Raw genomic sequence first — 13,496 nt, 5'->3', positions numbered from 1 at the left:
AAGAGGAACCGAGGAGCCGTGTTTGTCCAGTTTGTAGGAACACAGCGAACTGGTAAATGAAATCCTACAAAAAGAAAATTAGTCAATAAACTCAGGTAAACACTTTTCGATAGGGTGTGTGAATGTGTGTGTGTGAATGTGTGAATGTGTGTGTGTGTGTGTGTGTGTGTGTGTGTGTGTGTGTGTGTGTGTGTGTGTGTGTGTGTGTGTGTGTGTGAGGGAGAGAAAGGGACTCATCTTTTATGCATGAGTGTTGGTTTAGCTGCACTTGCAGCTGTGCCTGGGTTACTTCCCAACTCAGTCACACACAACTGACCGATAAAGCGTCTCACTGGGTTTTAACACATCACTCGACACAATTAAAACCGTCTGAGTGTTAATAGATTTACTTTACATCACATCTGAATAAAAAACAAGTAAAACATCACATTAATGTTGATTCCTATAAATATGAAAAAAACGCTGATGAGGTTGGTTGTGGTTCAGAATAATGCTACACAAAGGGACTTGCATTTGTTTGCTTGTTTGTGTGTGGGTTTGTGTGTGTGAACAGTGTGTGTGTGTGTTCCCAAGCAAACACCACATTTCCTGCGTCCAGCTGAGTAACAAGCTGGCCACACACATACACACACCCACACAGACACACACACACACACACACATACACATCAATTACATAATGAGTCTGCATAAAGTCTGCTCGAACTCATGGGACGTTTCAACAAATGCAAATAGAAACGCACACATATATGCACACAAATTAAACATGACTCTACAGATGTGTGTGTGTGTGTGTGAATCTCATTGATATGCGTGAGTGAAGGCGTGTTATTGGTTCCTACGGGCTCGTTTGGGGCTAATTAGAGAGAGTAATGAGATAAGAGGAGCTGGAGAGGGAGGCGACGCTCTGATGGATGCGGGGGGAAGCGACAGCATCTCAATGAGGAGAGACTTCGAGGGAAGGAGGGAGATCAAATTAGAGGATGAAAGGGAACAAGAGGGGAAGGTGGCGAGGATGGAGCAACGCTGAGAATCGATAATGTGGGGCTGCGAGCTGGGAAACGTTCCGCGTCCTGAGCTAAACACTCACAACAAAGTAAAACTATCTGATCTCTGTGGCTGACATGTCTCTGCTCTCTCTCACTTCACTCGTGTGTTTAATTGCATCATTTGCATGTCCCCAGTTTAACTCATGGGAACCGGAAAGTGGGCTCTTCTGAGGAATGGCAGGCGTCGCGGCTCTTTGAAGGAAACGCGGTTCTTTTGGCTCGATTCATTTCCAGAAAGGTTCATCATTCTTTTTTCTTTTAGGCAGGATCGGAACAGTGGGGCAAATTATAAAAATATTAAAAAGCGCTGAAATCCAGTTGCCTCGAGGTCTATAATCAATATTTCAGTAACATTAGTTATACTTTTTTTATTGCACGTTCTTGAGGGCACCTGAGAGATGTATTATATGTACATTATATTTTATATGTTTTTATATTATAGACTGGTGTGACTGTGAATTGTGCATGTAATCCCTTTTTACACTGTACAACACAATATTAAACATAGGTGAAGTTGTTTCTAGACATTTTAATGACGACATATTATATCTTCAAGAGAGATTGGTGATTGTGATCTGCACCAACTGTAAAAGAAAACCTCACAGGAAAAAATACAAGAGTAAGACAGACTCACGACAGGAGGAGGCCGGGGATCAAACCACCGGTCGTGTGATAAGTAGGCAACCTCTTCTGCTGATCCGTCTTTTCGTCCCATAGCACACGGATGTGGGCAACTTCAGGAAATGAGGCTGCACTTCTGGTCGTCTTGGAGAAAATGGATGTGAGCCTAAGGCTGCCCACTTGTAAAATAGCAAATGTTGCCCTTTTTTTGGCAAACACGCGCTGCTCTTTAGGGAAAGGTGTAATCTGGATGTGGACGTAAAGTGAAACCCTGTGGTAAATGGTGAATATGGCCCTCAAGAAGAAACAGGTGGAATCTGCAACTCCCATCTATCGCTCGTGTTTGCTCTGCCACGGGAAAACTTCTAAAACAGATCGAAACCTTTGTGCACAAAATTACTTAATTAGCCGCTGATTTACATCACCCCGAACCACAGCGGTCCCAAGTGCTTCACAGCCCCTCAGGCTAATAAGAGTTATCATCAACTTTTGCAGCAACGTTCCTGACCAATCAAACGTCGGGGTCGAGGGGTCGTCATTAGCAGCCCAGGTTAGATTCCCACGAAGGTCCCTGAGGAGGTGACCCCGGTGACAATGAGGGACAGAGACAACAAGTCTGTAAATGTGTGTGTGTGTGTGTGTGTGTGTGTGTGTGTGACAGAGTGAGTTTGTGCAGCTTGGTTCTAATTGGTTGGCTTCCCGTCACCAATGTGCTGACTTCTATTAATAGAACTGCAGGCGAGCCCCGGCTGGAACCTGATGCCTCTCGTCTCGCTCGCTCTCTCAGAGACCCCCACATCCTCTCTGCCAGCTCGTTGTCCACCGCCTCCCTGACCTCCTGCACCTCCTCCTCCTCCTGCCACCTGCCCCTCTCTCCCTCCCAGTCTGCTCTTTCAGCCTGTGTCCTTGTTTAATAAGCCGATCTCTCCATCATTAATTAAACATAATCACAAGCCATTTGTCTCAGCTCGGCATCGATGTGGCCGTGCATCCGACTCCTCGGCTTCTTTCTGTCAGAGTGTCGTTGCTCACTTTTACTTCTCCCTCTTCTGTTTCCCTCTCCTCCTCCTTTGTCCCCCTCAGGTGTTCTCTTTTACCATTAGTCAATTATTCATCAGGCTGATATCTGCCCAGGGGACAAAAGCCAGTGGATAGATGGAAAGACAGAGATGAATAAATAAAAAGGTAAAAATGATATATCCGGCGTCAATTCCACGCCAAGCAGCATTTTGTCCAGGGCTGTGTGTGTGTGTGTGTGTTTGTGTGTTTGTGTGATTGCAGGAGTGTGTAGCCCTGTGTGGAATTCCGGCGGGTCTTCCGGTGAAGCACTTTCACGATGCAGAAAATCTGAGCCAATGATGGTGATGGATGGAGGGAAGGGAATCTTGCAGCAGGAACGGTGCCAAAGCGACTGGGGCCTCGCCAAGTACAGCAGGGAGGTGGGCAAATAAAGAAGATAGAGAGATGGAGGAATGAAAGGCAGCGAAGCACAAAGGGATGGAAGCAAATCGAAGTAAATGCTCTGGGAGTCTATATTCAGTCTGTCGCTGCAATGTGAATCCAACAATACGCTCGCTTGAGAGAAGCGAGAGCAGAAAATTGTGCCATCTTGTTACGTAACATGTCTGCAAGGCTAACATCGCAAACTGCACCAGCAGACGTGGACGTGTGATGAACGCTGTGCAGACGCCTGCATTGAGAAGCTGCAGCGTCATTTAAATTATTGTCCAACAAAACAATACAATAAAATGAAAATTACACAAAAATACTGTGGAGCATCACATTTCACGGTGTCCGTTCTAAACCTGCCTGTTTGTAATGCGTTGTTTCTTTGGCCTGTGTTGATGCTGGTGGTAGTTTTCTTTGTGAAACTGTAAAAGTGAAGCTCGAGTGAGCTGATCCCAAACTGGAGAGTCAGTTGTCGTTGCTGTGAACCACAATGTCACTACTGATGAGTCCCAGCCGCCTGGTCGCCTGTTTATTCAGTTTATTAATATACAATGCATCACGTTTCCAAATCAAACCAAATTCGACACTACACTTCCTTGAGCTCTGAACAACACACGTGCCAAGTTCTTTCAGATATGAGTCCCACACACAGACGGACAGAAAATGTTCAAATCGTTTAAAGTTATTTAGAAAAATAAATAAATGGACGAGTTCAAAAGGTCAATGGTGGAACATTGTTGTGAGTCATTCACGATTAACTGCAGTTTAGAAACTTGGACGCTGTTTCACTGATGCGTCCAAAAAATGCATTTTCCACGCTTGTCATGACACAGAGTTTTCAAGATAAGAGAATTCCCTAAAGGTATAAGACGATGCTGAAAGTATAACAAGCCTTAAAGTGGCTATAATTAATATGTATGAATATGTTTCTGAATATACTAAAAGAGTTCTTGGTTTGAACCTGCAAATATGAAGAGTGGGCCAATAAAAACAGTGTGATTGTGCATCATCGACCTTGTTTTGCACATTTTAACTCTACCAGCCTATGAACTATATGTGTTTAAACATTGCATCCTCTTATTTTGGGAGCTGAGCGCGGAGCCGTCTTAAACAGACGCCTAATGTGACTGCACCTCAATGCCGAAATTTAAAGTTCGTTAAACGACCCAGTTCTGGGCCATTTAACCGTTCATCAGCGGTAATCATCAGCGTGGCGCCTTGTTCTGTGTGGGAAGGGAAACGGGTGCATCGAGTTCACACCTGTTCTCTCTGGAGGCTGTCGCTTGAAATTCTGGAAATCACAGAGCGGAGGAGCCACTGATGCAGACTGACAGAAGCTGTGGCTCTAAAAAACAACGTTATGATCTTCACAGTTTATTGAGACATGAGATTGGACTTCCCCCTCGGGTGTTAGCATCACTAGCTTGTCTGTTTGAAGACGTTTTGAGGCTTTCGAGGTTCGTTTTCAGGTTTGTGTTAAAGTGAGACGTTTATATTTCAACACTGGGCTAATCACGTGTCTTAAATAAAAAAATTAGGCCGAAGAAAAACAATGCAACCACGTGTAAATAAAGATGGACGCCGTGTCGCCACCTCCTGCCACTATCAAGTTCCTGGCAATCAAGGGGAAATATTGTGGATACAAAGGCAGCCATCTTGTGCCAAAAACATCAGTTGGCAGTAGAGTTGGCCAATCAGGAGTCAGTCGCCGCTGTCAATCGTGATGTTTCACCGTTTTTATAGCAACAAATAAACGATTAAAACCAAATTACTGGGAAAATGAAACAAACAAACATCTACGTGATAAAAACTAACAAAAACTAGAGAAACTGTCAGAAAATTTGGTCCGTGTCCCATCTACTAACAAGATTTATGACCCATACTGCAGCCAGCCACCAGAGGGCGACTGAAACGCTTTGGCTTCACTTTTTGGGGAGCCGTCGTGTCTGATTGCAACAGAATGGACATTTGTGATGTTTCCACAAACCAGATCCACTCATATTTAATATTTCTCTTCATCTGATCCCGTGTGAGACGTCTCTTACACCTGCCTCCTCTTTTTCGTCTCTACACTTTCGTTCATATGTTTGCACAGCGTCAGTTCAGTTTATCTCTGGACTGAGGATTGTATAACGGATGTATTGTATGTTGGACTCAGGTAACACTGCTGAACACAATCTCTGAGGACACTGCCCTCCCTCCTCCGCTCATAATAGCCAATTAAATAATAATGAGCAGGTTAACCTTTGCTGTGCTTGGAATCGCCACTCTCCCCTGGAGCGCACATCCTCCATTACGCCGGTGAGATCAATTAAAACCAATGAAACTCATCACTGCAAAGGGGAGAACTCACAATTAACACTGACTGTGGCTTCATAGAGAGCGTGTCACCGGTATCCCCTGTGTTTTGGTTCGTTTGACAAAATTCGATGCAGAGAAGCCGTTGCCAGGAGCCATTAACTCGACATGTGAAAGAGAACTGCGCATTTTTAACTCCAAATTTCAAAGGTTGATTCTGTAATTAAAGCAAAATCGAGAACAGAATGTCGAGCATGATGACATCACAAGGTGCCACTTGTCTCTCTCAGTCCTGATTTTACTGTCTGCAGTACTTGGATGACATCATTAAGCTCTTGTCTTAATGTTATATTAAGCATTAAATTTGGCAAAGTGCAGTTTGGAGACCTTTAGGACACATTGGACGCTGGTTGGGGACAAATGAAGCCTTCAGTCGTCTCTCGTCCTGCTCCTGTGTGAGTCGTAATATCTTTTTGGGGGAATCACACAGAAGATTCAGTTAAAAACGTTGCTGCTCCGGGCTCATAAACGCTCTCTGACCAACGAACACTGTTTGTCTGTCCATTTAAAAAAGGTTTTGCAGATTAAATTAAAACCTGTGACACGATCTGAAACCTTGTTCTGCAATGTTTGTATTGATCATTGCATTTTGGTGCAGATCTTGATCAGAGGGCGGAGGTTTACGAACAGGTTGAAATTGATTGCTGATCTGGATTTTGTGAATCAAAACAAGTATTTTTCGGAGCTGATCTTCGTTCAGTTACTGTACAGTAACAAATATTCCTTTCAACTACATAAGAGAATGGAGGTTTCGCCTGAGTTTGATGTGAACAGCAGAACATTTCTGTTTACATGCATCTGATGCAATACATGCAATACATACAACAAGTCATATTTTAGCTCAGGTTTTGGTTTCCACTAATCTCCTGAAGGGAAATATCTCTGTTCATTTTCATTTTCAACACTCCTGCAAACATATACAGTAGACAGACGCGGGTTTGCATTAAAAAACAGGTAAGAACTGATTCCACCACTCAACCTCCTGCAGAACACAGAAAACAACACTCGAGTTTGACAGTAAGGTTTATTGAATGAACAACCATGCAGACTGAATACGTCCACAATCACATCACAAACCCAGAACATCTCCATCAGGGCCGTTTGTCGTCGCTCCGGTTGAGATTCAGTTCACAAGCCGACTTTTCTTTCTTTCTTTCTTTCTTTCTTTCTGTTTTTTTTTCCCTCCGACAATTTGACCTCAACTTCCAAAAAATCACATCTTGAGACACGAGTAGAATGAAACGCAACAGAACATGGATGAGCTCAAACTGACTGACTTCCTCCTCCCCGTCAGCTTCCTCGTAGCAGCGGCAGTTAATCTTCGTCTTCGCTGTGGTAAATACGTCTGTGACCTTTCGACTGGTGTTTGACAACCGTGTATTGTGTAAAGTTATTAGCTCAGAAAAGCGTTCGCGGCCTAGAGGGCATTCAAATTCAAACACAGATCATTTTCCTCTTGATATGAACGGCCGTTGTGTGTGTATGTATATGTGATGTTAGTTGCAGTACCTGTCACCAACCTCCATCTCCGCTATATCTCTATATTTGACCGTACGCGTGGATCTATCCGTCGCTCCGGATGACGTGAAACAGTGTGACGTTGTACAGGACCTGGTGTCCGTTGTTCCAGGTGTACAGCGCTCGCTCTCTGGGGTTGTAGTCCATCATGCTGATGTGGGAGTACTGGTTGTGGAAGGGGATGTCGGTGTACTCGTACGTTGAGGAGTTGGTGTGGTAGGCGAAGTGGACCTTGGCCCCGGCCAGGTGGGAGTTGGTGACGTACAGCGTGCCGCAGATCATGAAGGCCTCCCCCGCGCTGCGCTTGGGAAACCCTGTGTCCCAGCTGTGGAGCACATCCAGCGAGCGGGGGTCCAGACGACTCACCTGGAGACAGAGAATCAGTCACAGGCATCACCAGATGTGTATTTTGCTGTTGAGCCGAGAGCCACAACCATCTGTAACTTACCTATAACTTTGTCATGATTCTTTAAAAGAGAATCTAATTGTCCAAAAAATCTGTTTTTGTGCGTATATTTTTTATTTGTTCATTAAAAGAAAAACACATTAAACCAGCATGATTAACACAAATGTCCCGTTTCCTACAACATCTTCGTTTGTTGGAGGTTTGTCTGCAGCTTCCTCTCCTGCAGTTGTTAATGACACTCGAACGCAGAATCACTTCCTATTACAGTTTGCGTTTTATTACGATAATAAATTACTATGACATTACTTTTTATTATTAAAACCTGTGCGTAAATCTTTATAGATTTATGTCTCTCTCTCTTGCTCTCTCTCTCTCTCACACTCACACACACACGCACACACACACACACACACACACACACACACACACACACACACACACACACACACACACACACACGGTTGTAGAACCTGCAGTAAGCATTGTGCTCATTATGTTCGATGACTATCATTATACTGTTATTCAATACAGAAACGTCTCTGTCAGCTTCTGGAAGATAACACAAATGTGCTGACAGCAGAAACCTGCAAATTTAAAATCCTCTGACAAAACATATTCATGTTCTTTGGCTTTTATTTTGTTTAGTTATCACCAGAGTGCAGGAAAACACACACACCCACACACACACAGTCAGGGGGCAGACTGTACCATTATGTTTCCAGCGTTGGGGATGGTGGTGTAGACGGCCCACAGTCCCGTCTCGTCCGCCATGAGGTCGATGTCAGAGGACCCTCCCCAGCTGTAGGGGAACGTGTTGTTGTATCCGGCTCCACTCAGGCTGCGCTGGAGCAACACGCTGCGGGAGCGGAAGTGGTACTGGACCTGGAAAGAAGAGGCAATCCCTCACCTGTGTCATCTGATTATCAAACTGTTAAACCCCCCCCGCCCCCTGCTCGGGTTGCAGCCAGTCTCTTACCAGGATGTTGCTCTGGTGCTTGTTGTAGTAGAGCGACCCGTTGTAGACCACGTGGCCGGTTCCTGCCCAGGGGTGCGGCAACAGATGCTGCACAAAGTTTTGGCCCTTGGTGAAATCCCCCATGGTCCTGTACTCCAACACACGTCTGCCCTTGTAGTAACCGTCCATCGACCAGACCTGGGGACGCAAAGACATCTGTTCTTATCGCCATATTCAGGAAGCTGGATTAAATCCAACAGATCCCAAATGGTCACCTGGCTTGATAATAACCAGGTGTTTGGTTTGCAGCTGCCACTCAAACCCTGTCCCTGTTGGCCTCTGAACTCCTCAAGCAAAAACAAATCAAGACAAATCAGCGACACTGAGCCAAAGATGTTTGAGTGACTCTTCTCTAAAATGACCCCTGAACAGAACTGTGGTGGTTTAATCACAGCTTAGCAACGGTAACTAGCACAGCAGCAAGCTTTGGATTCTCAACACGCCTCAGTGCTGAACATGGAGGTTGACGGATACTTGAGATTCAAGGAGATTATACAGATGTCAAATTTCAAAAACCAAAAGCACATGCATATATCAATCATCTTTTGGAGGATGCTCATCCTTGGAGTGTCGCTGTGCGGCTTCTCCAATGATGTTTTCTGCATAATAACACTCTGAAACCTGGGAAATATGATAATAATAATAATAATAATAAACTGTATTTGATTTACTTTAATACAGGAAGTGCAGCTCAAAGTGCTTTACATAAAATATATAAGAAGAGAACAGATTTTAAGAAACATAAGAACATGTCAAAATGACATTTAAATGACATTTAAAATACAAGGAAAGAAAAAAGAAAAATAAATCAAATCAAATTTAAGAAATGCATAAAATCTTGTATGTGAGGAGGAGAAGCCGAGCTGCAGAGTTCTCAGTGTGCTGGAGTCTGTTCATCTTCGATTAGACCAACTCACAGCAAGACGTGTTAAATATTCCATCTCATGAATTGGTTATTTGGATTTTTAATGTATTTTCACAGTATAATCCGTAAAAAAAAATGATTTCAGGAGAGAAAATGGACTGAATTTGTGAAGCACTTTTCTCGTCTTTACGTTACGAATCAAATTAAACCACAAAAACCTCACAAATCACAGTAAAAACATCCAGAAATCAGGCCACAGTAGATACAATAGGTAGTTTTCTGTGTAAAGGAACCAAACAGTGTTACGTTCACGTCACATGACGGCTCTCACATTTTCCGAGATAACAGAGTAACAGCTCTACTCCTCAAATTTCAACGTCTGATTCATCAACTGTTGAGGATGATACGTTTTGTTCCTCAGCCTTTTAGCACCACACCGTGAACATACAAGCACTCACTGCACGGAGCCAATACTGAGAAGTTCTAGTGGTAAATCGGCTTCCATTAACTACACATGTGAGAACAGAGGCTTATTATTCCACAATACGAGAACATATTTCAACCTGAATACAACAGTTATCTCTTGCTGTGATAATATATAACACGATGATGTCAGACGAGTCTTTGTCCTGTAGGCTTGTTAAGACGTGAGAAATCATCATATCATATATACTAGATGATTTATGGGGGGGGGGGGGGGGGGGGTGGCGCGGAAAGAGAACCATCAGAGATCACTGGCAAAACAAATGGACAGAGGCCGGGAGACGATATGAGGGGGGGGGGGGAGAAGAAACGAGATGGAGAGAAAAATTGAGTGTCGACAGCGCGGAGGATTAATTAGGGACGGGAGGTGAAAGAGATGGAAAAAGGAGGGGGAGAGAGAGAGAGAGAGAGAGAGAGAGAGAGAGAGAGAGAGAGAGAGAGAGACAGAGAATTGTTGGTGAAGAAGATGCTCGTTATTCCCTCTGCAAACAGAGCGAAGCACAGCGGGCAGAGGAGCGCGAGCAGATGAAAAGATCTTCTCTTCCACGTGTCAAAGAAAAGAACATTTCTCCAGCGGAGGCAGCGGATTTTTTTTAAATTACAGTTAATTTCTAGCCGCAATATTAAAAAAATGTAATCACACTGAATTACAGACTTTCAGACAAAGCCCCTCTGATTGCAGTGATTCTGGTGATTTGCAAAGACACCGACGCTCTCTCTTTCATTCCTCTCCTCTGAACACCCCCGTCCTCCTCCTCCTCTCTCTCTTCCTGCTTCACCAGCTCATCTGATGAGAACTTCTCCGATCTAAACCTCTTTAAAAAACAGTGTTTCAAAGCAACACGCGCCTTTGTTTTCTGGCAGATGTGATCTTATCGCATCTGAATGCACCATTTGCTCAAGATAAATAAGCTCCAGATGCTGATTTTGGAAAAAAAAGGTAACGAGGGAGTTTTCTCTTTTTTCTCCGTTGTTTCTTGAACTCGCTGCAGGGTTTTCTTCTGGCCTGCACCCAAAAAGATGGATTCAAATCGTTATGTATGTATTTATGTATTTGACTGAATACAAAGATGGATGCCATCTTGCGCAGAAAACGTTATTTGGAGTCGGGGTTCTGTGCAGTCGTGATCGTGGAGCCGCAGCATCGAGGCTCCTCCGATACACACTCGCCATCAATTGTGAGTCAGTTTCACCCTTTTTTTAATAAAAAATCAATTAACTAATTAAAACCAAACTGAACTTAACTTGAAGATACATCAGTGTGATAAGAACGTGTCCATTCACAAACATGGAGGAGGCAGGTTGATGACCTATACTGCAGCCTGCCACCAGGAGGCGATTGAGATGCATTGGCTTCACTTTCAGAGGAGCTGTTATGTCGTCCGTCTTTAGATCGCTATTTATACGACCGTGATTTTTGTGTCTTTGTGTTTTGTGCCTAAATGTTCTTATATAGCTCTACTGTGATCGATGTTATTACCTCTGTTGTTTTAACCCCTGTTCGTTTGACTGTAAACACAATTACAGTTTTTTGCTGCAACCCAATGCAACATCCTCTGACAACACAATTCCTCAGCTTACCAAATGCACAAGCAGAGAGAGACACAGAAAACCACTTGATTTGTCTGAACTCAAACTGCTTCAGCCTCATCTTCGGCTGCACTTTGGAGGCATTTCCACACAGAGAAAAGGATTAAGTTCCTTATTCCTCAGTCACAGTGAGAAGCGATCACTTCCCTGCCTGTGTGGAGGAGAGGGATGATTACAGTGACCAATAAGGCATTAAAAATGCAAGCCCATCTTTAACGTCTACTGCAGCCCTGTCTCGACTCGTCTCTTTTCTGTTGTTTTTCCTTTTTCATCTCCTCCCTTGCTTCTTTCATCCCCTCCTGCTTGTCTGTCCCCACTGTTGTGCTTTTGATCAACCCGCTCCCTCCCGTCGTCTCTTCGTTTTTGTCCGCCCCCTCTTTTGGCTGTACCGTCTTCTGTCCCTGCAGCACACCTCTTCACCGACCGTCCCCCTTCCTCTCTTCCTTTTCTCTGTCTCTCGTCCCCTCTCTTTCTCTGTCTCTCTCTCCCTCTCGCACTATCACCAGAGACATCTTGACAGATCAGGGGATATCCACACCTCAGCAGCTGCTCTCAAACACAGCGACAGGTGTGTGCAGGCGTTTGTGTGTGTTTGAGTGTGTTAAGTGTGACGTGTGCGCACACACTCACACTCACCGAGGAGCTACTAAAGAATTCATAAATGCCAAGCTGGGACCCTATATGCAGCCACTGTAGTCATGGATACTGAGGGATGTATGAGAGTGACTTTTCTCATCTTGACTCGTGTGTGTGTGTGTGTGTGTGTGTGTGTGTGTGTGTGTGTGTGTGTGTGTGTGTGTGTGTGTGTTTATGTGACTTTAACTGAGTTTATTTTACTTCAAAATGAGAAATAGAAAACCTATAATTATATTTTCCACTTGGTCGGTGATATTTCTGATACTCAATATCAGCAACCTTTATAATAATGACCTTATGAAATATCAAAGGCCGTAAAGGTCACCTCCCATAAAGTACGTGCTGCCAGCATTCACTATTTGCATTATGAGAGATTTCACAGAAAAACTATTGTGTAGTCTGGTGAAGTAGCAGTAACAGCACGCTTTATCAAATTAATAATTAAACCGATTTGATCAGAAACATGCACACTTGAACATACGGCCTCATAAATTGTCAGAAACCATCTTTGAGAAAAACGTATTGAACATGTACTTTGAGTTTTCAATCTGGTCCATGTCCCATCCAGTAACATGGAGGAGGTGGGGGTTATGACCTATATTTCTGCCAGCACCAGGGGGAGAGGGAGCTGTCATGTCTTTGAGCACGATATCTAGTTCACCTTCATAACGTTTCAAACAATGGTTAATGTCTGCATTTATATCACAACGTTAAAACTTGCCACCATAATACATAACGTTTTAAAAAAAATCAGCTCTGCAAATGTTTTCTGTTGCAGGAAACTCATGCGACATGTTTGTTGAGCCTCGAGGACACGGTGCGTTTTGGCGAGAGACACAAAATGTAAATATAACTGTTTGTTTACAAGAAAATGCCACAGGGTTCCTTTAAGCTAAAAAAAAAAAAGAAGCAAGATAAAGTTTCTTTAGTATATTACAGATTTTTCATATTTTCACTGGCTTCTTCATGATATAAATCCAGTCGGAGGAAACTGTGGATTTGTAGGAACTGAACTTTGCATTGCTGGGTGCCTCACAGATTCAGGAGCATCTTGTGAACACCATTAAAAGACAGAAACAGACTCTGGGACCAGGAATCCGGCCCCTTTCATAACCCAGTAACCGGGAACCAGTCAAACTGGTTCCTGGCAAACAAGACGATGTCTGGGATGCTGCTGCCACGTATAGCTCATTTTCATCACCAGGGAGAAGCTCTAATAGGGAACAGGCAAGGGTCACCATGGCGATATAAATCACACCTGGCAACTGGGAGACAGTCGCCTTGACAACTAGCTTAATATGCTCCCCCTGAACGGAGTATGTTTGTTTGTGAGAAGTAGGTGAAGTTTTTTTCTAAACCGAGACATAAGTCAAGCTGAAAATAAGACAGGAAGAGACAGAAAGAATACACCAAGGAAAACAGGTTTGTGTGTCTGCCTTGTGACCATGTTTGCATCACATGCTTTACACACACACACACACACACATATACAGCACACACACTGTAC

At 43.8% G+C, this 13,496-nt stretch overlaps 1 protein-coding gene across 4 annotated transcripts in view; it reads right to left on the bottom strand.

The window, feature by feature from the left end:
- Positions 1–196: 196 nt before the first annotated feature.
- The window catches only part of LOC117770414 (noelin-2-like), a 50,062-nt gene continuing 36,762 nt past the window's right edge, over positions 197–13,496 (bottom strand). The window contains exons 6-9 of one of the 4 annotated variants that reach the window (XR_004615388.1): positions 8,377–8,553; positions 8,109–8,282; positions 6,961–7,360; positions 197–214 (exon numbers count right to left, since the gene is read on the bottom strand). Coding sequence is in view for 2 of the 4 variants with exons in the window: in XM_034599860.1 (XP_034455751.1) it covers positions 7,040–7,360; positions 8,109–8,282; positions 8,377–8,553 (672 nt within the window). In the remaining 2 variants the exon portion in view is untranslated. Of the gene's footprint in view, positions 215–2,285; positions 2,324–6,655; positions 7,361–8,108; positions 8,283–8,376; positions 8,554–13,496 lie in introns of those variants that run through there. The other 3 variants (XR_004615387.1, XM_034599860.1, XM_034599870.1) reach the window with 3 other exon arrangements.

The sequence above is a fragment of the Hippoglossus hippoglossus genome, chromosome 1, assembly GCF_009819705.1.
Source record: "Hippoglossus hippoglossus isolate fHipHip1 chromosome 1, fHipHip1.pri, whole genome shotgun sequence".
NCBI classification, from domain to species: domain Eukaryota; kingdom Metazoa; phylum Chordata; class Actinopteri; order Pleuronectiformes; family Pleuronectidae; genus Hippoglossus; species Hippoglossus hippoglossus.
The sequence above is the reverse complement of the archived record's forward strand: the minus strand, read 5'-3'. Positions and strand labels throughout refer to the sequence as shown.